Source organism: Aspergillus udagawae, assembly GCF_001078395.1.
Source record: "Aspergillus udagawae IFM 46973 DNA, scaffold_2, whole genome shotgun sequence".
NCBI lineage: Eukaryota > Fungi > Ascomycota > Eurotiomycetes > Eurotiales > Aspergillaceae > Aspergillus > Aspergillus udagawae.
The window spans coordinates 671,719-697,900 of NW_025091265.1; the positions used below are offsets into that span (position 1 = coordinate 671,719).

Consider the following 26,182-nt stretch of genomic DNA (forward strand, 5'->3'; position numbering starts at 1 on the left):
GTGTTCAACGGCGTCCGTTTCATAAGGGAGTTATTATATATATCTGAAGAAGACGCATTGTGGAACCCTAGGAACAACATAGACTATTCTCCCAAACTTTCAATTTTATAACGAATATTGCGTATTGCATCAATGCATTTGCCACGGGAATACAAAACGACCTATTACCAATACAGCCCTTCTTTAGGTGCCGCCATTCTCTTTGCAGTCTTGTACTCGGTCACCTTTGTCCTAGCTGTCTTTCAATGGATCCGATACAGAGCTTGGGTATGGATCATCATGGTTATTGCTGTAGCTAGTAAGTGCGTGCTTGGGATTACTGGCAACTATCACCACTGATATACCAAAGTGGAAGCAATAGGCTTCATTTCCCGGTCTATATCCGCCCAGCACGTCTCTGAACGCACCCCCTATGTGCTTCAATTCTCTCTCATCATCCTCGCGCCCGTGCTGATGGCCGCTTGCTGTTATATCCTCTTTGGTCGTATCCTCTTCCTCATCGTCCCAGCTGAAGAACGAACTTTTCAGCTCTGCTGGGTTCCTCCCCGGTTTATCACTCCAATCTTCGTGGGCTTTGATATTGTGGCCCTGCTGCTTCAGCTAGGCGGTGCAGTCTTGATCACATCTGCCGATGGTACCAGCAGTAATGCAAAGGACAAGTTCGACCATGGCCGCAACATTGCACTGGTTGGTGTCATAGTCCAGTTGATCGCGTTTGGGCTGTTCTCCATTGCTGCGTTTCGGTTCAACTTCACGTCGAAACGGTTCGCCAAGTCTGTCGGCGAGCAATTCGAAATGCTCGAGACCAGTGGCGCAAGATCCGGTGGCCCGAGGAAGAGCGACAACTGGAATGCTCTGCTGAGAGTAGTCAACTTATCTACCTTGATGATTCTGGTGAGTTTTTTTCGGACATTTCTTATCTCATGTTAGATAGATCACGACTGACTACTCTCCCGCAGATACGTTCCGTCTACCGTCTGGTTGAATTCACCGAAGGCAAGAACGGATATATCAATCTGCACGAGTGGTGCCTGTATGTCTTTGATGCACTGCCAATCTTCCCATGCGCGGCATTGTTCGTCTACTGGCATCCGGGGAAATACCTCCCATATCTTGGGTTTCGGCTGCCAAAGCATGCTCGGTAGATACTGCCTGACTCCATACCGTTGAAAGGAGGCTGGTTTCACAGAAGTGCTATCGGATGTGGTCAACTTGCATTTTGGAATATTTGTGAGATCTATCTAACGTTGTTATACTAGAGTAATATCTCGCAACTTCATATCATCTCCAGCTTGTTCTCCATTCATAATCCCATGCACATACGCTGCCCCAACCAAACGAAATACATCCTCGCTCTCAGTCCCTCTCAGCACCATTGCCGCCCCTGAGCCGGCCAAAAGCCACACCTCATCCCCAACTGCCATCGCGGCCGGTCCCAAGCCAAGGTGACGATTAGCAGTGACAAATAGCCTCCGTCGACCATGTTTCCGTCTCAATGCATTATAAAACTCCTGTCCCTCTCTAGGAAGCTGTAATGTCTCGCTCTCGTCCCAAGGCAGCCATGAGGAGCTGTAGTATGCTTTCTCAACCTCATCAATAGAGGGTGTAAAGCACTTGTCTTCAGCAATTCCAAGAAACTGCAACTTATACAACAAGTGAGTCAATGTTTGGCGATCCAGCTGACTGAGGTTCGTTTCCGGGTCTGCCACAGCACGCATGAGTTCCTCCAGAGACAATTCCGAGAGAGGGGGGCTCGACCAGGTCTTTCGAACATGGTACGAAGCTGAAAGGAGATCAACGACATTCTCTGGGTCCTCTTCTGAAGCACGGGCGGTTTCGGCAGCTTTGACACAGACGAGACTGCACACCATTGCTTTGAAACTGTTCCCGTAGGACGAAGGAGCTGGCATTGAGCCATCAAGCGCCTGGTCGGCGCAGAGAGTGCGCCACAACGCCTCTGTTCTCGTTTCGCCCGTGTGGTATGGGACAGGGAGAAGCAAAGCAAGTTCCAGCCACCTTTGATCAAAGAACATGGACATCTGGCCAGGTCCGCTGGTCGTGTTTCCTATCGCGAGAACCGAGTCAAACTTGACACCAGCCACAGGAAGTTTGTTCCACGAGGTACCAATGATGGATCTCATGGGCGTATCCCCAGCGGCATGATGATTGGCGCACATCATGTTGCAGAAGTTCGTGCTGTAATCCGGTACCCAAGAGGGTAGATCCGTGATATTTCGGAGGGACTCATCGTGGACGGCGGAGAGAATGCGCAACTCGCCTGCCTTCTGGATAATCTCCTTCGTCGCTCGGGCGAACACCTCTCCTACGGACTGAGAGTAGTCCGGCTGCCAATCGACAGTTCCACCCTCACGGAGAAGACCGTAAAGCCCGAAGATTTTATCCCGAGGATCGGTTGCGTTGAAGGTCCAGGTGTCGAAGATGAGATTCTCCAGCGACGGCTCTCGAGGAACGGTGGCCTTGTTGCCCTTCTGCAACCGCTCCCGCCACTGAGTGAGATATACCACCTCGCTTTCAAGAGCTGACACTGGCCGATGCGGTGCAATAAACGCAGTTGATGTCGGTCGACCCAGCAACTCTTGTCTAAAGTAGATCTGCTGTGCCACAGTGTGGAATGCTTTCCACGGGATCTCGTGACTCCCGCAGTAGCCCATGATGATGTCCGAGAGGATGCTCTCCTGGACGATCCAGAGGCGCCGGAAGTAGGGACGCAGGAAGAGGGCCGCGAATGAAGTCCACTCTTCGATCGAAACATAGGGGATCCTTGCAGCAGCGTAGACCTCTTCGGGTTGCTCCCTGTATGGTTGTATCTCCGTACTTCGGATGAAGTCTCCTGCCGCGGTATCCAGTTTCTCGATGGCCTTGATCGCCATATCGGTGTAGGAATCTTCAGGCCCGAGCCATACAAGCGTAAACGATGCGTTCTTGTATATCTGATCCATGATCGCAACTTGCGCTCCTCTTTCCGCAATATCATTCTGGTTGATACAAATCTGGTCAATCCAGCACCATCTCTCGGGACCTTCGGGCCAATCCACTCGCGCCTCGATTCTTCCTCCTTTCTGCTCGACCTCCTCCAGACACCGGATAATCTCTTTATAGTCACCTTGCCGCGCATAGTCAAGCGGAGTTTTACCCTGATTATCCGCAATGCGCGCATCCGCACCAGCAGAAAGCAACAGCTTGACCCCCTCGCAACTGCCCACCTGCGCCGCGTAACTCAATGGCGTAACCTCCCATTCATCCCTGACGTTAACATCCACACCAGAACACAAAAGCGGCTGAATCAGTTCCTGCTTCCCGGCAATAGACGCCCAATGAAGCGATGTCCGGAGGAGTTTCCTTCGGTTACCTCGGTTGCAGAATTTCGCCCATGCGTCTCTGGGAACGGAAACGAGCGCGTCGTGCGCACTTCGAGTGACATATAACAACCTTCCGTTGACAAATATACACTCTCTGTGCTCTGGAGGATAGATCTCTGAATACCTGTCACGGGTTGCCTGGACCTGGGCGAGTTCGCTGTGCGGGTTTCCCCAGGTGTAAGACATGGCATGGTACAAGGGCGCATCATTCAGATTGACTGTTTTGATGGTGCAATGTAGCACGCCATCGGGGTCTTTATGGTCGACTCGTAGGAGTCGGATTGATGTGGGGTTCAGCAGGGGCTCATAATCAAATGTTCGATTGGTCTGGGGAGTGATGCGAGACATCCTATTCCAGCCGGTGATGGCGTCGCTTACTTCTGGACTGCTTTTTGACTAGATGTCACTATCATTCTCAACTACCAAATATGCGTTGAGGGGAAAGAGACCCAGGTCTGAAGGCTGGGCGGAATACGAGATTCAAGATCCAAGCGAGACATCTAGACCCCTCTTGGTTTAGACGCTTTCTCTTGTTGATAGTGGGACAGTTACTGTTCCGAGCTTGTTCTCACAGAGCTATTCTCAAGTATTCGATACGAAATGAGGTTGGATTTTTTGGGTTATGTGAGGGAGCCAGTACGTGGCCCCAAAGTCTTGACTACTAGCTGGTTAAGGGATTATTTTTCTATCTTCACCGTCTCCGATGGATACTGTATAGGAATTGCTGTTTATGCTATGTCTTCATATACCAAAAACACAGCTTTGCGATACGAGGGAGGGCAGAGATTCCGTCTTTTAGTAGTCATGCTTCTACAGGGACCACTATAGAATTCTCCCCGACCACAAGATCGATTCTTAGATTTTGTCAAGGTATTTGGTGACCAGCGAAGCAAAAATCCACATTGGGCCATAGAAACCAAACGATCGCAATACTCGGGAAACCCATCATTCTACTTTCATCACCTCGAACTAGCTCGTATGCCCTCAGTAAAATCCTCCATGCCAAAGAGAAAGCTATCGCAATCAAACCCTAAATCCTGGAATATGTTATCGAACAGGGACCCAGATGTCGCCTCAAGCGGCATCTCCCTAATTCCGTCCGGAGTGGGATATTGCGTCTCCAGAATTCTCGCCGAGAGCAGTTCAAAGGTCCGGATGCACTGTTGAACATACACACTCAAATGTTCATGTGCGTGGAGGGTCGACAGGACGTCTTTCCAAGATTGCGACACCGACGTGGTGAACAGGTCCGCTTCGAACATGGCCGCCAAAAAGTTGGTCCCTGCGATGTGTAGATAGTAGATTCGATACCACCATGGCAGGAGACCCATTGGTTCGTTTGGCTCCAGTGTCTCGATGATCAAGGAGGTGAGCTTCTGCGCGGCTTCCAGGCACATTGCGGCGCATTCTCTGAGAAGCCGATCGCTTAAGCTTGGAGGGTTGGATTGTGCCTGGATTGGTGCGGGGTGGGATTTCAGAGAGTAGAGACGTGCGAGCATGGGTCTGTACAGGACGATTCGAGAGTGAAGGAGACTAATTCCGGTGTTAGAAAGGTAAGGACCGAGATATGGTAAAAGGGAAGGATCCACGCCCTTTGCTTCCAAACGAAGGAGGAATCAGGTGCATACCGAAGATGAAGTAAGTATCGCTCCGCTCGTGACGTCCTGTCAACAACCTTATTCAGATTTTCCAACTTCCAGTCGCTGTGGAGACCATTCTCCCATTTGTTGAGACAGGCGTCTAGCTGCACCGCCACGGCGTGGTAGTCGTCCTGTTGATATAGACGAGGTAGTCCCAACCTGGCAGCGAGAGCATTCCGAGTCTGTGTCTGTGCCAACTGAATCTGATTACCAATCTCATGAAGCTCCCGTGAAAGATGCTCCGCATGCCTACCGCCCTGTAGGTAGCTCCCGCTTGTAGACATGGCCTCGGCCCTATTCGGTAAGGGGATCAAGGACGGCGCCGATGTCCGGCCGAGTGACCACGAAACGCATCTGGCGGAGTCAGTGATGGCACGAAACCAAATTTGTTAATGTCTGTGGGAGTTACCGGTCCAGGGCCACACAACTAGCCCATACATGTTGTTTCAACTGCCTATCATTGCAGGACTGTTTGTCTGAGGATCCCTCGGGGAGATGGCAACACATACTCTGCGCAATCCGGATTGCCAACCCCGCTGTCATCCATGTCTTCAGTTGGTTGCTGGTGCAGTGGAGGTATCGATTCATAAGCATCAAACACTGGACCAGCTCGAGCGTCCCAGGCTTCCATAAGATTGTCTCGGGCCGCAGAAGAGCCCACGCGCGCTGGAAAAAGCGATTCCCTTCTTCGTCGCGTTGTTGCCGAGGGATGGATTCTTGTCTCTGCACTGCCAGTGCAAAGACGACATTGAGTATGCTGAGCCAGACGTCACGGTCCGCATGGAGAGGTGCACCAGGTCGGGAGTACGTTGCCTCATAGTCGTGTAAGAAGCGTTCTCGGCTCAAGACCGGCTCCACGGGATCGACGTATTGCCAGTATATACAGACAAGTCTATCCGCATGAGCGCGGAGAGGCAATTCCGTGGCCCAGTTGAGAACACTACAGGGAGAGTGCAGGTCTAACACCCCAAACAAGGGCGCATCCACGAATGGGACAAGGTTCGAAGTAGCGGCCGGGACGAGCCCTGCTCTCACGTCTATTGCGGCTGCGACTTCACCAGCAAACTGCCCATGGGTGCTGTAGTACGCCCGGTTTTGATCCCGGTCAAGCTCCTGCTCTTGGTCTTCATCGACATGTTCCGATCTGGAGAGAGGTCCAGTCGTCGATGGAGTCGCATGCGAACAAGCTCCCAAGTTTGGAGACGAGGCCGCGAAAGGAATGTGACGGCCGATTGTTGGTGCCTTTGGGACAAGGGGCTTGCGTTTTGTTTGTCGCTCGATGGCGCCGGAATCAATGCTGTACGTACATGGCTTTCCTCGTCGCAGGCACCTAGTACAAGCTGCGTACGACATTGTCAGCCAGCCTTATAGCAGGACACTATGAATGGGTAACGAGAATACCTGGACGACCGCCGTCGCATTTCGACTTCCTTATCCGACAAGCTTGGCAAGCGATAGAGATTTTCAACCGCTCCCTGCGTAACGGTTTCGATGTGATTTCTTGATGGTTCCTCATATTGCGAGACTTATTCGATACATCAACTTCACCAGTTGCCCTCATTCCACAACTAAAGCATTAGAGCAATGGAGTTGGAGATGGTCCGCACTGCAGACAACACGAAGACAACGCCTTGAACTGAACTAATTTCCAATCATATTATGATCCGCTCACTCAGATCCCCATAGCGGAAAGATATATGATTGGCTCGAGCGGATGTCTTGAATATCAGCCAGTCAGCTTTGCTTCCGCGCATTGCATAGTGCAAGCATAACCGCCAATGAAACGCAGGTCCGCCTCTGGATGTTCTTTGAGACTGTCAACATCAGATATAAATCAAAGACCAGAGCAATCTACAGGCTGAACATGTTGCGAGCTTATTATCACTTATTACTTCCCCGATTCCTTTCATACACCTTGACTTCCCAAGTGTTGGAAGTATGTCTCAACAAGCCGAAATTAAGATAGCAGCGGATCCTGAGGTGCAGCAAACCCACATCTATGATGGTCAAGGCACCCAAGAAGACCCTTTCATAGTTGAATTTCAAAAGGATGATCCAGGAAACCCGATGAACTGGTCTCAACTTAGAAAATGGTTCATCACGGCGATTGTGACCTTCTCCGTCTTTGCCATCACCTTCACATCTTCAGCATACTCTGCTTCCGCAAACGAGCTCATTCCAGACTTCAACATTAGCACAGAGGTGTTCACAGTTGGCCTCTCCCTCTTTGTTCTTGGGTTTGCAATTGGTCCAGCAGTATGGGGTCCCTTGGTAAGCACAGCCTCTATTTGAAGCTCTGAATACACAGCTGACAGTCTGTTCTTTTTAGTAAGTCTCTTTCATCTCATATATAGATGTCTTTCAAACCCTAACCGTGCCTTGTAGATCTGAACTATACGGAAGACAAGCTCTCTGGATCGTCTCTCACATCGCCATGGTGGCCTTCACCGGTGGTTCCGCTGGAAGCCGCAACGTTGCCACCCTCCTCGTGTTGCGATTCTTCAGCGGCACATTCGGCGGCTCACCGTTAGTCAACTCGGGTGGTGCTATCGCAGATCTCTTCCCCCCTGCTCAGAGAGGCCTCGCCATGACACTGTACTGTGTCGCGCCCTTCCTTGGTCCCATCCTTGGCCCGATCGTTGGCGGATTCGTCTCTGAAAACGTTGGATGGAGATGGGTCCAGGGGGTGTGCTGTATCTTTATCGGAGTGATAGGTATCATCGGCGTCATCTTTGTCCCGGAGACTTATGGGCCAGTGTTGTTGATCAGGAGGGCAAACCAACTGTCTAAGGCCAATAGTAAGGTGTACATCAGTGTTCTTGAAAAGAACCAAGGCAAGAAGAAGCCGTCGGAGGTCTTCCAGCGGGCTCTGATACGGCCCTGGGTTCTGCTCTTCCGGGAACCCATCGTGCTGGTTGCCTCGCTCTACATGGCCATTATCTACGGCACGGTCTACATGTTCATGAGCGCCATGCCCATCGTCTACAACGAACAACGCGGCTGGAGCGAGGGCATCGGCGGCCTCGCCTTCATGGGTATCGCAGTCGGTATCATCCTCGGACTAGTCTACGCCATCTACGATAACAACAGACGATACACGAAACTACTGCTATCGAAATCAGCAACTGCCGAATCCCGGCTCCCACCAGCCATCGTCGGTGCTGTCGCCCTACCCGTCGGCATGTTCGCCTTCGCCTGGACCAATTACCCCCGCATCCACTGGTCCGTCAGCATCATCCTTTCAGCGCCCTTCGGGTTCGGCTGCGTCCTCGTCATCCTGCCGATCGTCAACTACCTGATCGACGCGTACACCATCTACGCGGCCTCTGTTCTTGCCGCCGCAGCCATCTTCCGGTCGATCGTCGGGGCTGTGTTTCCCTTGTTTACGACCCAGATGTATGACAGTCTCGGGATTCACTGGGCGAGCTCTCTGCCCGCCTTTTTGACGTTAGCGTGCATGCCGTTCCCGTTCGTCATGTATCGTTACGGTGGGGCGCTGCGGATGAAGTGCAAATATGCGTTCGAGGCTGCAGAGATGATGAGGCGGATGCAGATGCAGCAAGCACCTGCCCCGGCTAAGGAGGAGGAGGACTCCCCTTCCGAGTGAGGAAGGATGGATTTGGGCTCGAAGTGTGTCAGCAACAGTTATGGAAGTGGCCTCGTTGTTGCGTGTGCGTGGTCAGAGAACATATTCGTGAACTATGGATGGAAATAGACTGGATTTATATGTCATCTAAGCTGCAGAAAACATCGCCAGTATTAACAACCGTGTTGACCGTAGTATATCAGTCACAGCTGTGTGAATAGCATTCTTAGATAGAGAGACTAGGGACCAACAACGGACAATTCACTCGCTTCCAGCAATCGATTCTATTTTGTTATTTCACTGGTTTGACATGTACAGTTTCTTGAATGCCGTGCTAAGTCTATCTAGAGCTAAAGGAATAGGTTAAAAAATCAAGCATTAAATATATACACGACTGTCCAAGGGGAAACCCATCATATACAGGACTGGTGCTGGTGCCGTGATAGCGACCGACCGAGGTAAGATGCCTACCGACTCACTCCAAATTTCCTCGCTATTTCCGCCTCGGTAAACCTCCTCGTCTTGGTCTGTAGCATGGCGGCTCTCTCCTCGATCGACATGGAAATCTGGTCGCCCATCGGAACCAGACACTTGGCCAGATGCATATAGTCCTTCCGGATGAGCCGGTAGGAGATCATCAGATAGTCGATATTACGGAATACCAGCGCATGCTCGCTTGCATAGCGGTCCTTTTGCTTGAGAAACGCCACCGGGTGCTCGCGCCAGTGACGGCGGGGATTGAGATGGTGAGACGTGTGGTAGCCGTCGTTGAAGCAGAAGCGGTTACTCTGCTATTGTTAGCTGCAGTAGTCAAAGGGGAGGCAGGCAATCGTACCGGAACATCAATCAGGGTGATACTGGACCTAAAATCCGAGTTTGGGTCTGTCTCGTCAACAAAGGCGTGCTGCCCCCAGTTGCCGACCATCAAGCCCAATCTGAGGAGGAACAAGGGAAGGATGAAAACGAAGAGCGTTGCATGAGCATTCACAAAGCGATACATCCCGTAGATAAAGAGGTAGTTTCCTATCTCCCAGAAACCCGCCTTGAGACCTTGGAGGAACTGGCCTTTTCGGAAGAAGTAGCTCGGAAGCTCAAACCACACGAGGAATAAAAATCGGCCGACATAGCAGAGAAAGTCGGACAGCTCGTCTCGTTGATACCTGACTGTCGAGGATAAGTCATCGGGACCATTCCCTTCGACGTGATGATGCTTGACGTGATGATAGTAGTACGAGTTCCACGTATGTCCCATGAGCGGATTGGTGATGTAGGGAAAGACCGAGTCAAACAGCCAGAAGCTCTTGGCTAGGATCCCGCCCATGTGGATGTGCTGGTGCATCATGAGCGTGTAGGATCCCACGTAGTACGACTGCATGATCCAGTGAAGGACGCCATGGACCCAAGTGAAGTGATAATACAGGTAGAGCGCACTGGGGACGGACGTGGTAAAGTACAGGATGAGATGCGTGAGCATCACGACATCGGTTTCCACCCGGACAACTCTTCGTCCCAGCTTGATATACGGCTGGAGGAGCCAATGGCTAAGAGCAGACGGGAGTTTGGCCTTGAGATCAGCAGTGTCCCAGGTCATGGTGACGGTAGGCTCAAAGTCGACATGCTGAGGATTGTTGAAGGCTTCCAGTTGCTCAGGGACAGATTTGTATTGCGAGTTGTTTTGGGATGGGACATATTTGAGGGTCTCAGCGGATCATGATTTCGAACATGGAAAGGGAATGTCTACCTTGAACGACGGATCTCGAGCCGGATGATTGTGCCTGACTGTCCGAGAGCAAAGTTTGCAGAACCAGGAGGTCCGACCGAGTCAGATTCGGGTCAATGTAGCTGTCGGGTTCCATCGTGACCCGTTGACCGGCAACGCTCGATATGATTTAGGATCGGGTTGTGGTTTGTAAAAAGGAAGCCTTGGCTCTTTTGACTTCGTCAGAGAGAACGCGGATAGCAATTTTCAGAGAAAGTGAAAAGGAGACGGAGTGGGTCTTGCTGATAGACGCCATTGAGCGCCGACCGAGCACGGATTGAGCTTATCCGGGAGAGCTTTGCTCTATTAATATCCGTGGATTGTCCTTTTGATGAAGAAATTGCAGAGGAAGTGAGCTTGACTGGAGAGTCTGGATGATAATACTAGACAGAGTGTACTGCGTAGGAGAGAGTGAAAGCGGCAAACACGTCAGCCTACGCCAAGAGCTATCAGCATGTATCGTATGTCGAGTCAACACTAATTCAATACCGGATGCAGAGCACATTAATCATGATTTGATACTAACTTAATGGGTCGGGATAAATAATCTCTCTCCTGTCATTGACATCATGACATCTGAATTCCAGGAATGTTCCGACGGAATGATGGATATTCCCCTGGCAATACCACCACGTGATGGACTGGCGACCCCTACAAATTCGTGGAATGATCGAGATTTCCCCTTGAAAACTGAGCCCTGTTCCTACTGACTAAGGAGATTCTTGGGAAAACATTCGAAAGGATTAAAAAGAGACCAAAAGACACCTTTCAGCCCTCAATGTCTCCTGATAACTGGCCAATCACAGCCTGTCGTTATGAATGAGTGGAATTCTACTATGATCGATCGAGATTAGGGCTTCCACTTGGCTCAATCTGGTAAAACTCGAAAAGATCCAACCAGAGATTCAGGGGAATTTCCCTGTTGAGCTTTTTTTGATGGCTGACTTTTTTTCTGGGTAGACTAGTTGTGGATTGGGTATGGGTTGAACCACCACCTAAAATCCCTCATATCCATGCCGGTTGGACTGCGGATAATGGATATCTAGGTACTATTATACAATCGTTGCATTCCATTTACCATCTTGTTTAAGTATTATACCTCAACCCCTAGGGTATCTATAGGTTTTATTGAATATATAATAATTAATTAATCAAATGATGTATATCATCTATTAAATAAGCTAAAATAAGTTTAATTAGGGGTAGACGTGCCCCCCTAAGGTTAGGATGAAAGTGGTACAGATATACAAACATCTTACTACCACCGTCCTAATCACCATCGTCTAAAATGTAAAATCTACCATAACTCTAGTTTTTCTTAGTGAATCTAGTATTTCATATAGAGGAATATGTACACGTATATGCCTACATCTGGGTGGATAAGCTTATCTATATCTCTGCAGGTTAGATATGGTTCACCGATTTGGCTTCGGGTCGGATCAGGGCCAACCCAGATCCACCTATTTTGCGGATTGGATGGGCTGGATCGCGATTTTGCGGATGGGGTCAGCCGGTCTACGTCTCGAGTTGAGAAGTTCCGAGATCAATATGTTGGCCTCAGGCCATGTGACAGCCATGGGCTCCTATCGGTCCCTACAATCCTGACTCTGCTAATGTGATCCATGCCTGCCCGATCCGGCAATGCTCGGTTGAGAATAGTCCTGTTTGGGTATATTGCACAAGTTGCAGCGTGTTGATAAGATGTGTAGTTTCAACTACCTTAATCTGATTTCTTTGCATCTACATCGTGGCAAAGTGTGCTTGATCAAGGGACTTTTAATATAGATACGCCGCGGTCGGATCGATAGTTGCTCTTCTTTTGCACTTAGAGGGCAGAATAGATATATCAAGCACCTGTCAGAACGACCAGAAAGGATTTAGATTTTCTTCTGAATCCCCCAAGGACAAACATCGCACTCAAAGAGTAGGACTGCCATATCTGGTCGAGCATGTAGGAGTATCAACCACCAAATGACCTTGCCCGATTCATTGACTTATCAGTATAGTGATTATGGCCATTGTCCGGGTATATATGCCACAATTGTTAAACAGTGTCAGGGAATACAGCGTCATGCCGGTAAGAGAGCGTGGCGAAGGTGGTCGTCTGTATGTGATAGATGATATCTTTCTCACCGATCTCTGTGACACCAGCTTCTTTGAGACGACAGAACCTTCGTACATGCCATGAATCAATTCTTAATCCCCACGGCATGGATCATGAGTCGATGGTTCCATGAATGTCTTCGTGGTTCGAGCACACTTCCTCTTCCTGCCTCTGAATGGGATGGGCCTCTGCTGCCTATGCCACTTGGGTGCAAGGAGCCTGTTCAAGTATTGCAATCAGTAGACCTATTTCCTGCCCATTTTAATGGCGTCATGTTTGTGCTAAGGCCGCGGGCATCAGTTGAGCGTCTTAGGTTTTTGAGACTTGACTGTTTCAGGGACTACCCAAATTAAACCAAATTCGATTCGAAAGAATATCCGAATGACAGGTTAGAAAGGAAAGCACATCAGATTGTCGAAACATGCATACGGACGATCCCTTCCAGTCGCATATCTGCATTTTCGGAGTTGCCTCTAGAAATGATTGATGTGGTTAGTCTATTTGACCATAAAATATAAAGCAGTATTCGTATTTGCACTAGCTATCTCGGTGCAGCGAATGTAGGCGCTCGTAATTTAAAACCTGACATACATGCAATGAACATCATTGGCGACAAATGGTTGCTGATTTTGTCAAGCTTCGTGCTGCCGATCCGAACTGCCGAGCATTGTTCACTCTCAATATTAACTGATCTGGGAATCCAGTCAGTGGCATTTCCTTTGCACTACAATCTAGAGCATGTGCAACTCCGTCCACAAAATTTATTGCCGGATGTCATTATTGTACCACATAGTAGGTGACAGATGACAGGAGAACCACTTCTCTACTGAACTAGATGTGTCTGAGTCTGACTTAGCAAGCCTTCTCTCCACACAAAGTGCCCAAGGATCACTGTCTGATGGAAGCTGACTGCCTGTGATCAGCTACCTATCCTCTCCTTGATTAAACATTGGAAGTAGTCTTGCCGGAAAAGGACACCGTAGCCACATCATGTTAAATTAAGAGGGGACCAGCATCGCCTGATATTCCCTGCGCTAGTGTTCTTCCAACACGGAGTTCGGCAGCCGACATTCACTGTAATATCTTGTGTACAGCAACCTGGTAGGTGGTGCAGACAATAAATTTCCTTTTTAATGGTGCTACTGATTTGTTGATGAAAAATTATTATCTGTGCTATTCAAATAGGCAGGGTCGACAAACTGTATGTTGGAAAGCCATCCTGCTGCTTCGTGACAGACCTTGTTTTGCCTAAACTGGTCTAAATCGTCCTCAGATTCCGTGACCTGGATGATGTGCATCGCATTACGGCATCCAGCCAACAAGGATCCCTACAGGTAAGAATTTGCAGGATCTGTCTAGCATGGCATACCGGGCCGCAGAACCGGCACCTGCAGAACTATACCCCTAAATCGGCAATTGAGAATCAAGGAGTGTAAATCCATGCCTAAAGACGACATGCAGCGAAATGTTGCAGACGCGGGGAAAATGACGCTAAGCATTTTCACAGGCGAATCTGAAACCCCCGCGTCCGGTTTGGACGTGAGGTTAATATCAATTATGTGGTATGTTCCCCGCAAAGTGCAGCCTCCGAGGGCTCATGTGGCTGCTGTCGGGAGTTGTAATTGGCGCTTCTACAGGGTCATCGACTGCCGGAAGAAAGCAGGAACAGGATCATTTCACTGCAGGAAATGAAGGATCAGGATCTTAGGGAGTTGGCTGAAGAAATGCGATTATGCAGGACTTTCCTTGAATGCTGCCATGCAATTTTCGCTTACCCTTTTCGGTCGTATATGAGGTCCTACTGACTTTGGGTCTACCACACTTTCATCACGGGCACTAGGCTTTTGCTTCGGTTTGATTTGTACCCATAAAGCATTCCTGAGGCTAAATTGCATTCTTGAACGGATGATATGCGACTGTGTGTACCTGGTACCCTCCGGAAAGCCGGCGATGGTTCCGACTAAGATATGTGACAGAGGGGTATAAAACATCCTCCGGACCTCCATTGACGTCGAGTCCTTTCTGATAGTCATTCCCTCAACTCAGTCTTGAGGATTTCACTATATACGCCGTCAAGATGAAGCACCTTGCATCTTCCATCGCATTAGCTCTACTGTTGCCAGCAGTGCAGGCCCAGCAGACTGTATGGGGGCAATGTATGCTTTGATTATCACTGAAATAAGGCCCAATCAAATGCTGATATGCTCTAGGTGGCGGTCAAGGCTGGTCTGGCCCGACAAACTGTGTCGCTGGTGCGGCCTGTAGCACCCTGAATCCCTGTATGTTCGATATCGTCCTCTGTAGAGATTATACTGACTTCCCCAGACTACGCCCAGTGTATCCCCGGGGCCACCGCGACCACCACCACCACCACGCTCTCGACGACGACCAAGGCCACCACCACCACCACCACCGCACCTACGACGACTGGTCCTACTACATCCGCACCCACCGCGACCGCATCTGGTAACCCCTTCAGCGGCTACCAGCTATATGCCAACCCCTACTACTCCTCCGAGGTCCAATCTCTGGCCATCCCTTCTCTGCCCAGCTCGCTCCAGCCCAAGGCTAGTGCCGTCGCTAAAGTGCCCTCGTTTGTCTGGCTGTAAGTCGTTTTCTTATCCCAATACTCAGAGCTATCCGTGACAGTTGTAGCGACGTTGCCGCCAAGGTGCCCACAATGGGAACCTACTTGGCCGACATTCAGGCCAAGAACAAGGCTGGCGCCAACCCTCCTATCGCCGGTATTTTTGTGGTCTACGACCTGCCGGACCGTGACTGCGCTGCTTTGGCCAGTAATGGCGAGTACTCGATTGCCAACAACGGTGTGGCCAACTACAAGGCGTACATTGACGCCATCCGTGCTCAGCTGGTGAAGTACTCTGACGTTCACACCATCCTCGTCATTGGTAGGTCATATACTTCCCTTGCGCTCGGCTCTTCTCTGACGTGTTGCAGAACCCGACAGCTTGGCCAACCTGGTGACCAACCTCAACGTCGCCAAATGCGCCAATGCCCAGAGCGCCTACCTCGAGTGTGTCAACTACGCTCTGAAGCAGCTCAACCTGCCCAACGTCGCCATGTACCTCGACGCAGGTATGCCTCTCTCAGTCGCTCACATCCATCTCAGAAACTAACTCCTCAGGCCACGCTGGCTGGCTCGGATGGCCCGCCAATTTGGGCCCCGCCGCAACCCTCTTCGCCAAGGTCTACACTGACGCCGGCTCCCCTGCGGCCGTTCGTGGGCTGGCAACCAACGTAGCAAACTACAACGCCTGGTCGCTCAGTACCTGCCCCTCGTACACCCAGGGAGACGCCAACTGCGACGAGAAGAAGTACATCAACGCCCTGGCGCCTCTCCTCCAGAACGCCGGCTTCAATGCCCATTTCATCATGGATACATGTAAGTGGCTTATCCAATCTCAGAAACGTCACGACTAATAGCTGCTTAAGCCCGCAACGGCGTCCAGCCCACCAAGCAGAACGCCTGGGGTGACTGGTGCAACGTCATCGGCACCGGCTTTGGTGTTCGCCCCTCGACCAACACCGGCGATCCGCTCGAGGATGCCTTTGTATGGATCAAGCCTGGTGGTGAGAGTGATGGCACTTCCAACTCCTCGTCGCCCCGGTACGATGCGCACTGCGGATACAGCGATGCTCTGCAGCCTGCTCCGGAGGCTGGTACTTGGTTCCAGGTATGTTATCCATTTTGTCAATTGAAGGATAAGTGACTGACAGATCCAAGGCCTACTTCCAGCAGCTTTTGACCAACGCCAACCCGTCTTTCTAAATGTAGTGAGGGAGGTAGAATTACTGACTGTTTGAGTGCATGACTTTGGACTATTGCTGCGCGCTACATGGCTGAAATAGCAAAAAGAATGACATTTCTTGTATGCTCTATTACACGTCGGTTGCTATTCGTATTGCCAATGATAATTCGCCCATTATATAAACCGCTCAATGCGTTCTACATCCACAATGCAGTAGAATAGTATATATCGCAGGGAGTGTCCGCAGGTCAACAATGCATTGAATTGGTCATTTGGGCAAGTTGAGACGCACCCCTTATTTATATCAAAAATATTCTTACTGTCATGACTCACTGGCAGACATGGCAGATGATGCTAGCTAACCCCAGATCTGATCCTTGATGGTAGGCATTGCTGATGCAGTTCAGGGCTTGTTGAAAGGGGTGTACAAGATTTATAGGGGTCAATGTGTTGTGTTGATCTTGTTCATTCACATTGGTATTAAACAGTACTGAAGAATGCTTGGCGCGAGTGGTCCCAACAGCTGAATCTTAGTTACCAGAGCACTTGCAGAGCAGGTTCACAGTATACTAAGATACTAACGCCCTAGGAAAAGTAGGGATTTGCAGTATTTCAAACTACTAAATTCATTTAGTGCTAATGTGTGAGGGAATATCTGGACCAGTCAATTTGCAGCTACTTAAGGTGATTTAGGTGAAAATCTATTGTCTATCTATAGACGTTAGCCAGCGCCATTATAGGACATGCGCTTCACTCTGACTATATATCTATCTACTATAAGACACTATCTATAAGCTATTTTGGCCATTCTTAATATACTTCTATACGTTTTGATTCACTACCCCTGAGATATATGTGTGGCTAATGCAACACTCATCACAGCCTTTCATAATAATATCACTCCTTTCAGGTAGTCTAGCATCCAATCAACTTGTCTTAGGGGCAACAGCAGAGGAATGTGAATCAGGCAACACAATTCCTTCAACAGGGGAACTGTAGTGGAGTATTGAGCTTCCATGACTATTGGATTGTCGATCCGCGCAAGTGGAGGAGTGTGGCTAGTGTCAGCCCTAAAGGGCGAGACATCCCCATTCATTTCCTCTTGCGGTTCTTGGCAGTCCACTTCTTTCCTTCTACTGATGTTTCTCTTGGCAGACTGCAGTCAAATGGAGACATGGAGACATGGAGACATCAAAACCATGTGTTGTTGTTGCTCTGGTCGCTATGAGCAAGAGGTGGATAGAAATTAGCATGCTGGCTTCTGCGAGGCCAACGAAGAGCTGTTATCTCGGCTGTTCTACGTCTTCTCAGGACCTGACAATCTCTCGGCTTCTCCAGATTGATTGTTAGTGTGGACCCTAGGATTGTACTACAGGGCCAAGACAGGCCAGAGCGAGAGTGCGTCCCCATCCAGCTGCAGCCCCGGCGATGCGCTGGGGATTTATTTCTTCTGCCTGATCCTTTGCTGGATTTCACATATTCATATACTGCTTAAGTCTCTGGCTGCCGGCAATCCGACTTAACGAGTGTCCATTGCGGTTTATTCTCTCCTAAAGACAAGATGTCCTATCCGCAGCAACCACAACAAGGATAGTACGTACCCAGCCACCACATCTCATCTTCCCGATTGAGTTCCTTCTGACGAATGACTTGGCAGTTACCCTCCCCCTCAGGGGCAATACCCTCCTCCCCAGCCATATCCACCTCAGGTAGGAGTCGCATACTCCCTAACATCAACAAACCATACTGAAATTCTTCAGATGCAATACCAGGCCCCGCCTCAAGAGGAGAAGAAGGATCGTGGATGTTTGACTGCTTGGTTTGACTCTCCGCCTGTTGACGTGAGTAAATCATACTGATCGATCGTAGTTTGATGGCCATGTGCTGCTGCTTCCTTTGCGAAGAGGCCTGCGAATGCTGTATCGAATGCGTCGAATGCTTGTGTTGTGGATGCTGAGCGATGATTTCCGATTCCCCGTTATTTCCCTTGCTGGGTGCATTCTGCTTTCTCATTGCGCGGTTGTTCGGATATGGATCGATTAGTGACAATGAACGACACTTTGTCTGATGACTCTCATTTCTATCCTGGCCATGGATGGTTTAACACTCGACAACGCTTGTAGAGCAGGACCAGGACTACGTTTATGATATCCAGAAAGCACACGTCCGCCTCGCCTCGCTGGCCTTCGGTTTAGACACCACCCTGGGATAACTGCCAGCAAACGGGCATGAGACAACAAATGATGTGAAGACTATTTATTCTGTTGGAGAACACTTTTCGGATGAAGAATCTATATGACATCTACTCTAGCAGAGGTGATAGATTGTTAAGAGAACCCAAGAAACGATTCGATTCATGCTCGGGACTGATCAGCACACCTCCACTAACCTTCACCTGTCTGGTCTTCCAAAGTTACGTGAATAAAATGAAGACAGAATTGAAAACTAGGTGTGGAACAAGACTCTAGATGTTTACTGTTTGGTATCGTACATTGGCAGAGTACTCCTTCTAGCCCATTCGGCTGGCCAGGATTTCGTAAAGTGAACCTCATCCAGGCATGCAACAGTCGCCATTACATCTTTGCCTGTTTTGCGAGCTTCTTCTCTCCCGCTTGATAGATCTTGACCAGCTGTCGCACGGCCAGATCCAGAAGGACGTCCTCTGATCCGCCGGGAATGCGAGCTCCAGGGACATCTCGCAGAATCGCTATGACAAGTTAGCCTATACCCAGAAACCCTGAGGGCGAGAAACCTACCCTCGACCAACTCTCCCTGTCCAGTAGCTGTATACCCAGCACCACCAAACAACAAGACCGCACACTGTGCACATTCATTCAGCACCATAGCCGCCTTAGCCTTGGCCAGCGCTGTGATACCCCCCAGCTGTTGGTCGGCCTGCTCTTTGCTGAGATGACACAACTGGTACAAGATTTGCTCTACCCACGCCCACATCGTCTCGAGCTCCGCGCCCGCCTTCGCTAGCCGGTGCCTGACCACAGGTTGGTCCATCAGTGTCTTGCCGAACGCCTCGCGCTTCATCGTGTACTGAAAGGCGGCAGCGAGAGCGACACGGGCCTGGCGGGTGACGCCGACCGCGATGGTCAAGCGTTCGTGGTTGAAGTTGGTCATGATGATGCGCATGCCGTCGCCTTCGCGGCCGATCAGGTTGCCCACTGGGACTTTGACGTCATCGAGCTCGATATACGTCGTCCCGCCGGTGATCTGGCCGGAGACCTTGAGTCGACGCATGGTGACGCCGGGGTGACCCTTGAGAGGGACGAGAATGACCGAGAGGCCGGCTGCGCCGGGGCCGCCGGTGCGGACGGCCATAGTGGTATAATCTGACCAGATTCCGTTGGTAATCCTAGTCCATATTAGAAATGTCAATCGCTTATGATATATTCTCTGAGGGATACCATTTCTTGGACCCATTGATGATGTAGTACTTTCCATCCGGACTCTTTGTGGCAGTGGTGGTGATATTGGCGACATCGCTTCCTGCTTCTGGCTCCGTAATGGCAATGCAGCCACGTTTCCTTCCCGTGAGGAGATCGGGAAGGAAACGTTCCTGCAGCTCCTTGCTACCGTACTTGATGATCGGAGGGATGCCAAAAGCGAAACCAGCGCTCAACGAGGCCCCCGGTCCAGCTAGACCCGACCGGGCCAACTGATCACCATAGTCAGCGTCCCTCCATTTCTTGGCTGATTTCTCCATCATACCTCATCGCAGTAGATTCCCGTGTGTAAATAATCCCATTCCTCGACCTTCACGCCAAGAATATCATTAATCCCAAGTTTCTTCAGCCAGTCCACGGGCAACGGGGCGGGCAGATTCGGCAGCAACATGTTATGCTTGCAAAAATCCTTGAAAACATGTTCGGGGACCGTACCCGCCTTCTCCCACTCCATCGCATTGCTGAGAAGGTGCTCCCATGCGAATGCGCGGCAAGCTTTCTGGAATCGGCGATGACTGGCGGTGTAGTATGGGGATGGGAGGCCCCGCAAATACGGGGGCTCGGAAAAAGGGATGGGATTGGGAGAGACGTCAGCCATGATGTGTGGACTTTACGGCTTTTGAGATCGAGTCTGCTTAATTGAGCTCACATAAGGTCTCGCGACTGATTTTATGGTTCACTTAACTATTGATGGATCTCTGTGCATGAGGAGATTTCCCCGCATGTCCAATCCAGCCGAGGCCAGCGGTCCGAGGTTTCTCTCCTTGCGGCCAATCACGTGTCTGCATTAGCATTTTGTGCCATTCATAGCATATATCTTGAGGTATCTCCCTCTCATATTTGTTGTGAAACCATAGCAACTCATGCCGCGGATGGTTTTGATGTGAGGTGCTGTCAACACAACAGGTAACCACATATAAGCCACTGTCAGCATAATCAGTATCATGTCTGCGATCCTACTGCAGCCCCACCTGCTCGCTGGGGCTTTGTTCCCTTTATGCCGTCGAGTATGACAGCATTTAGATCGCTAGCAATTGAACTGATAGGTGCATGAGGAAACTTACAGACCAAGGAAAAGCCCTGATGAAAGTGCATGAGGGAGTCTTAAAAGAGCAGGTGTCCGTCTTGTCCGGATCTTGGAAGGCAAGACCCGTTGTCCAATGAACTCCCACCTGTTGTGTATGTTACAGGATATCCATCCTATGATATATTGATTTCATAACACACTCCACTATATGGAGAAGTTGTCTCCTGAGATAACGGAATTAGGACTCTTTATCGCCGATTTCTGCCAGCTGGGATACCCCCAAGCCGTTTCCGGGCCGGTTCAGGCGCCATGCATTCAAAAACCCTCTTATATCGCTATCTTCAACGACCATCATCATCACCACCACCACCTCATATTTATAACCATTCATCAGCTGCTGGGCAACACAATGGAGTGGATCGAAAGACCCCTGTCCTGGCTGCTCGCCAACCGCAAAGGCCATGACTCAGGCCTCATCCAGAATACCCCTCCTTTTGCTGAGCATCCCGAACCATCGGTCACTATTGAATGTCCAGACATCGGACCATCCGGCTCGCAAATCCCAGTCAAGTACAGTTTTTTTGGAGAAAACCTCTTCCCGACCCTCAAGTGGTCCGCGCCTCCAGCCGTCGCCGGCGATATCCAAGAGTGGCTTCTTGTCGTTGAAGATCCAGATGCCCCACTCGCTGAGCCTGTTGTGCATGGTCTGTACTACGGTATCCCTGCAAGCAAGTGCAGTGTATCAAACGAGGACTTTGAGCCCACTGTTGCGGGAAGTCAAGTCCTAAGGGGCGGCTTCAAGTATGGGGCTAATCGTCGGGGAACGATCTACATTCCTCCGCGGGGAATGCTGGGCCATGGACCGCATCGGTACTTCTTCCAGGTGATTGGGTTGTTGGAGCCATTGGTTGGAAGTAAGTTGGGTGCTGTGGCTACCAAGGCGGAGATTGCAGGTTTGATTGAGGGGAGAGTGGTGGCATGGGGACAGTGGATGGGGGTTTGGGAGAGGAAATAGAGGAAATAGCAATAAGGCTTTTGTGGGATCTAACATTCTATGATTCTACTTAATTACCTACGTTTCTTCTGAGCGCATATGACTTACTCCATTAGGTGCCTACCATGAGTACTTAATCTGTAATACGCCAGTGCCGGTTATCCGGTGACTGACTCAGGCAGCAGTCAAGCTTTCCACCAGCCGAGCTTTCCCCACCTCATCCGTCACTCACCATGTATACAACAATATAACAATTACAGAGAAGGATGGATGGGTCAGATGTCTCCTACACTGGCTCTACAGATTGGTTCTATTAAATTCCTGTCTCACTTGTCAAGTGCTGCAGATATCTGCTACAGTTCCATCAAATCACTTGGCCCTAGCCTTAAGGCCAGGTGCCGATGCCGGCCCTGAACCGGGCCTCCAAAATGGGGCAGTCCACAAGTCTGTGCGGGCCTAGCTTAAATACAGTTCTTTCATATCAAGGTCGTAAAACTCTTCTGGTATCACAACATCCGAGCATAGGTGACACTAGATCTGTCATAAACACTGTATTTCCATGTCGGGTGAGAAGCAGCAGCAGCAGCAAGATGCTGAACCAGATGCCATCGCCAAAGAGACACAACCCAGTCAAAATGCTTCCTCCAAGGATTTCTCCGTGTTCACCACCAACGAGAAGAGAGCCATTGTCTTGATGGGATCTCTGGCCGGCTTCTTCTCCCCGCTCTCCTCCAGTATCTATTTCCCGGCGCTGGACACTATCGCTTCCTCGCTGCAAGTATCTATTACCAAGATCAATCTTACTGTTACAACCTATCTGGTACGTATCATCAAACAAGACGTCTTGGACGAAATCACTAACCTGCCTAGCTTCTTCAAGGAGCTTCGCCTATGTTGATTGCTGGCTTCTCCGACAAAGTAGGTAGACGGCCGGCATACATCATCTGCTTCACCATCTACATCGCCGCAAACCTCGGTCTTTCTCTGCAAAACAGCTATGCAGCGTTGATGGTGCTTCGCTGCATCCAGAGTGCCGGAAGCAGTGGGACTGTCGCTTTATCCAATGGCCTCGTCGGTGACATGATCACCTCCGCCGAACGAGGCTCATACATTGCCTTTGCATCGATTGGGCTGATGCTGGGTCCATCTCTCTCCCCCATCATTGGTGGCCTGATCAGCCAGTATCTGGATTGGCACTGGATCTTCTGGTTTTTGTTGATCCTCAGTGCTGTCTTCTTTGCCATTTTGCTCCTGTTCCTCCCTGAGACGTGTCGCAAAGTCGTTAGTGATGGATCTGTTCCCCCGCCGCCTCTGAACAACAGCGTCACCGATATAATCCGACATCGTCGTCGCAAGATAGCTGGGCTCGCAGCAGACCAAGAGACAATTGCCGAATACCGCAGGAACTACCGCTTCCAGCTACCCAACCCCCTCCCGACGCTCCTCATCGCGTTCGAACTCGAAACAGGCCTGATCCTCGTCGCCGCAGGATTGGTATTCGCCGGGTTCTACGCCGTCATGACCGGCGCATCCACCTCCTTCCATGAGATCTATGGTTTCAACGATATCCAGTCCGCACTGATGTACATCCCTATCGGCGCAGGTGGAATTGTTTCCTCCTTTGTTACCGGCCCCCTAGTCGACTGGAACTACCGCCGCCATGCTATCCGTGCTGGCCTCCCCGTCGAGAGACGGAAGCAGAGTGATCTGAGTAACTTCAACGTTGAGCGAGCCCGGCTGGAGATCGCCTTGCCGGCTTTCTACATCTGCTGCGTGATGATGATTGCCTACGGGTGGGTGATGAACCACAAGGTCAACCTTGCCGGTCCGGTGATCCTTCTGTTCATCTTCTCGTTGGGTCTGGGCTGCGCCTCGCAGGTGTTGAACGTTCTCTTGGTGGATTTGTGGCCGAAACGGTCTGCTGCCGCGACGGCAGCGAATAATCTGTTTCGGTGTGAGTTGGGTGCCGCGGCGTCCGCGGCCATTGCGCCCATGACGAATGCGATGGGGCATGGGTGGGCGTATACAACCTTGGCGTTGATATGTGTGTTGTCTACCGGGTGTTTGTGGTGGACGATGTTCTTTGGGATTCGATGTCGGCAGAAGAGGGCACAAAAGGAGCAGGCGAGACGTCAGAGTTGAATGTGCATATTCTTATTGTTATGTACGTATTTCGGATATACATATACCGCTTCCTTGGCGAGCATAATAACCTTTCTTCTATTACTTTCCAGCTTCAAAGATCACCTTTTGGGACTTCATCTGATTAAAGTCGTCGTACCTGCAGCTGTTAGTCTAGCCGAAAAGATACACGATATGCGATATGCGAAGACTTACGCTGCGATAGCTTCCGACAGCGGTCGAATATCAGCAGTCATGAACCTAGACATGGTCAGCCGTGTTCATTAGAAGGGAACTGGATACACACTCCAGTGAATCCTGTTTCTTCACCAGCAATTCCAACGCATCCCCGAAGATGCTCCGAACAGGACACCTCCCCATCTGAATCTGCAGATTCTTCCCATACGCCTCGTTCCCTGTCCACGGAATCTCCCCATTATGCACACCCACACTCGAGATGCGCCCCCACGGCCTCAGCAACTCAAACGCCATCCGCAACGCACTGCTATGCCCAACAACCTCAATAGCCACATCCGCCCCCCGCCCATCCGTCAACTGGAGCACCCTGTCCCGCAGCCCCTGCGCATCCGTCTGGAAGTTCCACGCCTCCGCACCCAAACTCCTCGCTCGCTCCAGCCTGTCCGGCACACTATCCACCGCAATCAAAGCCGCAGGTCGATACTCCAACGCGCTGATAAGCGCACACAATCCCACAGGCCCGCACCCAAACAGCACGACCGTACTCCCCCGCACAACCTCCTCCTCACATCCCCGAAACGCATTCCTCGCGGCAAAGTACCCCGTCGGGAAAATATCAGCCATCAGAACCAGTTTCTTCTCGTCCACTGCAGGCGGCGCCGCGACCAGCGTGCCATCCGCTAGCGGGACGCGCACGTACTCTGCCTGTCCACCGTCCAGCACCGCGGAGCCAAACAGCTTCCCCTTGGCGCACCGCGAGGAACAGCCCCGGGCGCAGTAGAAGCATTCGCCGCAGCTGAGGGTGAAGGGGGAGACGACGCGATCGCCCTTTTTGAAGTTCTGGACTGCGGCGCCGGTTTCGATGACTTCGCCGGTGAATTCGTGGCCCATTATGAAGCCTGCGCTGGAGGGCTGGTGGCCGCGGAAGACGTGGAGTTCACTTCATCTTGTTATTTGCCATCTTTTAAGGCAAGAGCGGGGAGGAGTCTACCTGCCACATAGCGCCGTGTAGCGGACTTTGAGGATTACCTCTGTGGGATCCTGGATCTGGGGGATAGGGCGCGTTTCCAGCGCGACCTCTAATGGGCCTTTGAATATCACTGCTTGCATTTTGGTAGTAAGGTTTGAATGCTTGGTTGGTGGAGGTGTATATCTGCCGTTCACATTATTTTTCTACTCAGAGGTCTCCAGGTGATCGTCCGCGAACCCCGCGTCTGCGGATTCAGATACCTCGGCTGGGCCCGACTGCCAGTTGATGTGGTGCCACTTGGAGTTGATGCTGACTTTGGTCTAGACCGGTCCAGCTGTGAATTACTCGTGGATGGAGAAAATACAGATCGTCTTGATATATGGACTTGATAAGCTTGTCTTTACAATGCTTTGACTAGATATCCAAGCCATGCATTCCGTCCCTGGCACGTATATGCTCTAAGTATTTTCAAGCAGTATGCATGTTTATTAACACAAACATAGTATATTGTCATAAATAGAGCTGTAGTATCAGGCCCACAGCAGAAGTAATATGTCATTCAATCATCCTTCGTTAAGCCACGCTCCGGTCCACCTCATCCATTTATCGAACATATGGTTGTCGCTCGGTTTAGGAACGAGGGCACATTCCCATCGGGGCTATACGATGATTCAAATATTAACATTCAGGATCAGCCAAGTCAACGAAAGCCAACATCAGGGAACCTACTGTATCGCATAGAACTAAAGTCGAGCTCCCTCTGGTTTTGAGATTCTGGCGTTGACTTTGGTGATTGTTCTGTGCCAGCTACCAGCGTAGCATCATCACTGTAGACAGATGACGAGTCGTCCTTGGTAGATTTATGGGCTTTCTCTCTCGTCTGACGTTGGGATTTGGATGATTTGAAGGGGTTTGAGAGGGAGAGAGGCATGGTAAAGACGTAAACAGCTTATCTGTGTTCTTTCATTGATTGTAGGCATCATTCTGGGTCTTTAGGCCTTGAATCAGGCACATATTTATATTCCAGTTGTCCCAGGCATACAGATTGACCATTGCAGGCATCGGGCAATTTGTTCGGAGTTGGAGGAAGATCGGACTAGTTGAAATCGGAGTTGAATGATCGCAACGGAGTTTTGATTTGCGGCATGGCTCGCAAGGGGAGCTGGCTGTTGCGACGG

The 26,182-nt window shown here is 50.5% G+C and overlaps 10 protein-coding genes across 10 annotated transcripts; 5 read left to right on the top strand and 5 right to left on the bottom strand.

Annotated features, from left to right (window-relative positions):
* Window positions 1–279: 279 nt before the first annotated feature.
* Window positions 280–1,145, top strand: Aud_002558 (RTA1 domain-containing protein; the record flags this gene model as incomplete). The annotated part of the gene is made up of 3 exons (XM_043287524.1): window positions 280–298; window positions 350–894; window positions 960–1,145. The coding sequence occupies 3 exons, from the start codon at window positions 280–282 to the stop codon at window positions 1,143–1,145; spliced, it is 750 nt and encodes a 249-aa protein (XP_043143459.1).
* Window positions 1,146–1,250: 105 nt separating this feature from the next.
* Window positions 1,251–3,728, bottom strand: Aud_002559 (Ankyrin and HET domain protein; the record flags this gene model as incomplete). The annotated part of the gene is made up of 1 exon (XM_043287525.1): window positions 1,251–3,728. One exon carries the CDS (start codon window positions 3,726–3,728, stop codon window positions 1,251–1,253), a length of 2,478 nt encoding a protein of 825 aa, XP_043143460.1.
* Window positions 3,729–4,339: 611 nt separating this feature from the next.
* Aud_002560 (putative transcription factor) lies at window positions 4,340–6,536 on the bottom strand (the record flags this gene model as incomplete). The annotated part of the gene is made up of 4 exons (XM_043287526.1): window positions 4,340–4,913; window positions 5,009–5,374; window positions 5,430–6,360; window positions 6,422–6,536. 4 exons carry the CDS (start codon window positions 6,534–6,536, stop codon window positions 4,340–4,342), a joined length of 1,986 nt encoding a protein of 661 aa, XP_043143461.1.
* A 422-nt stretch (window positions 6,537–6,958) lies between these two features.
* Aud_002561 (MFS transporter) lies at window positions 6,959–8,627 on the top strand (the record flags this gene model as incomplete). Its single annotated transcript, XM_043287527.1, has 3 exons — window positions 6,959–7,291; window positions 7,336–7,348; window positions 7,429–8,627. 3 exons carry the CDS (start codon window positions 6,959–6,961, stop codon window positions 8,625–8,627), a joined length of 1,545 nt encoding a protein of 514 aa, XP_043143462.1.
* Window positions 8,628–9,073: 446 nt separating this feature from the next.
* Aud_002562 (uncharacterized protein) lies at window positions 9,074–10,462 on the bottom strand (the record flags this gene model as incomplete). Its single annotated transcript, XM_043287528.1, has 3 exons — window positions 9,074–9,394; window positions 9,442–10,305; window positions 10,355–10,462. 3 exons carry the CDS (start codon window positions 10,460–10,462, stop codon window positions 9,074–9,076), a joined length of 1,293 nt encoding a protein of 430 aa, XP_043143463.1.
* A 4,084-nt stretch (window positions 10,463–14,546) lies between these two features.
* Window positions 14,547–16,259, top strand: cbhC (putative cellobiohydrolase; the record flags this gene model as incomplete). The annotated part of the gene is made up of 8 exons (XM_043287529.1): window positions 14,547–14,625; window positions 14,680–14,748; window positions 14,795–15,074; window positions 15,125–15,378; window positions 15,428–15,565; window positions 15,615–15,872; window positions 15,923–16,164; window positions 16,215–16,259. The coding sequence occupies 8 exons, from the start codon at window positions 14,547–14,549 to the stop codon at window positions 16,257–16,259; spliced, it is 1,365 nt and encodes a 454-aa protein (XP_043143464.1).
* Window positions 16,260–18,812: 2,553 nt separating this feature from the next.
* Aud_002564 (acyl-CoA dehydrogenase family protein) lies at window positions 18,813–20,292 on the bottom strand (the record flags this gene model as incomplete). The annotated part of the gene is made up of 4 exons (XM_043287530.1): window positions 18,813–18,946; window positions 18,996–19,603; window positions 19,656–19,906; window positions 19,960–20,292. The coding sequence occupies 4 exons, from the start codon at window positions 20,290–20,292 to the stop codon at window positions 18,813–18,815; spliced, it is 1,326 nt and encodes a 441-aa protein (XP_043143465.1).
* An 838-nt stretch (window positions 20,293–21,130) lies between these two features.
* Window positions 21,131–21,736, top strand: Aud_002565 (YbhB/YbcL family Raf kinase inhibitor-like protein; the record flags this gene model as incomplete). Its single annotated transcript, XM_043287531.1, has 1 exon — window positions 21,131–21,736. One exon carries the CDS (start codon window positions 21,131–21,133, stop codon window positions 21,734–21,736), a length of 606 nt encoding a protein of 201 aa, XP_043143466.1.
* Window positions 21,737–22,274: 538 nt separating this feature from the next.
* Aud_002566 (MFS transporter) lies at window positions 22,275–23,857 on the top strand (the record flags this gene model as incomplete). Its single annotated transcript, XM_043287532.1, has 2 exons — window positions 22,275–22,535; window positions 22,586–23,857. 2 exons carry the CDS (start codon window positions 22,275–22,277, stop codon window positions 23,855–23,857), a joined length of 1,533 nt encoding a protein of 510 aa, XP_043143467.1.
* Window positions 23,858–23,938: 81 nt separating this feature from the next.
* On the bottom strand, window positions 23,939–25,144 carry Aud_002567 (alcohol dehydrogenase family protein; the record flags this gene model as incomplete). Its single annotated transcript, XM_043287533.1, has 4 exons — window positions 23,939–23,996; window positions 24,053–24,097; window positions 24,144–24,974; window positions 25,026–25,144. The coding sequence occupies 4 exons, from the start codon at window positions 25,142–25,144 to the stop codon at window positions 23,939–23,941; spliced, it is 1,053 nt and encodes a 350-aa protein (XP_043143468.1).
* Between the last annotated feature and the right edge of the window lie 1,038 nt (window positions 25,145–26,182).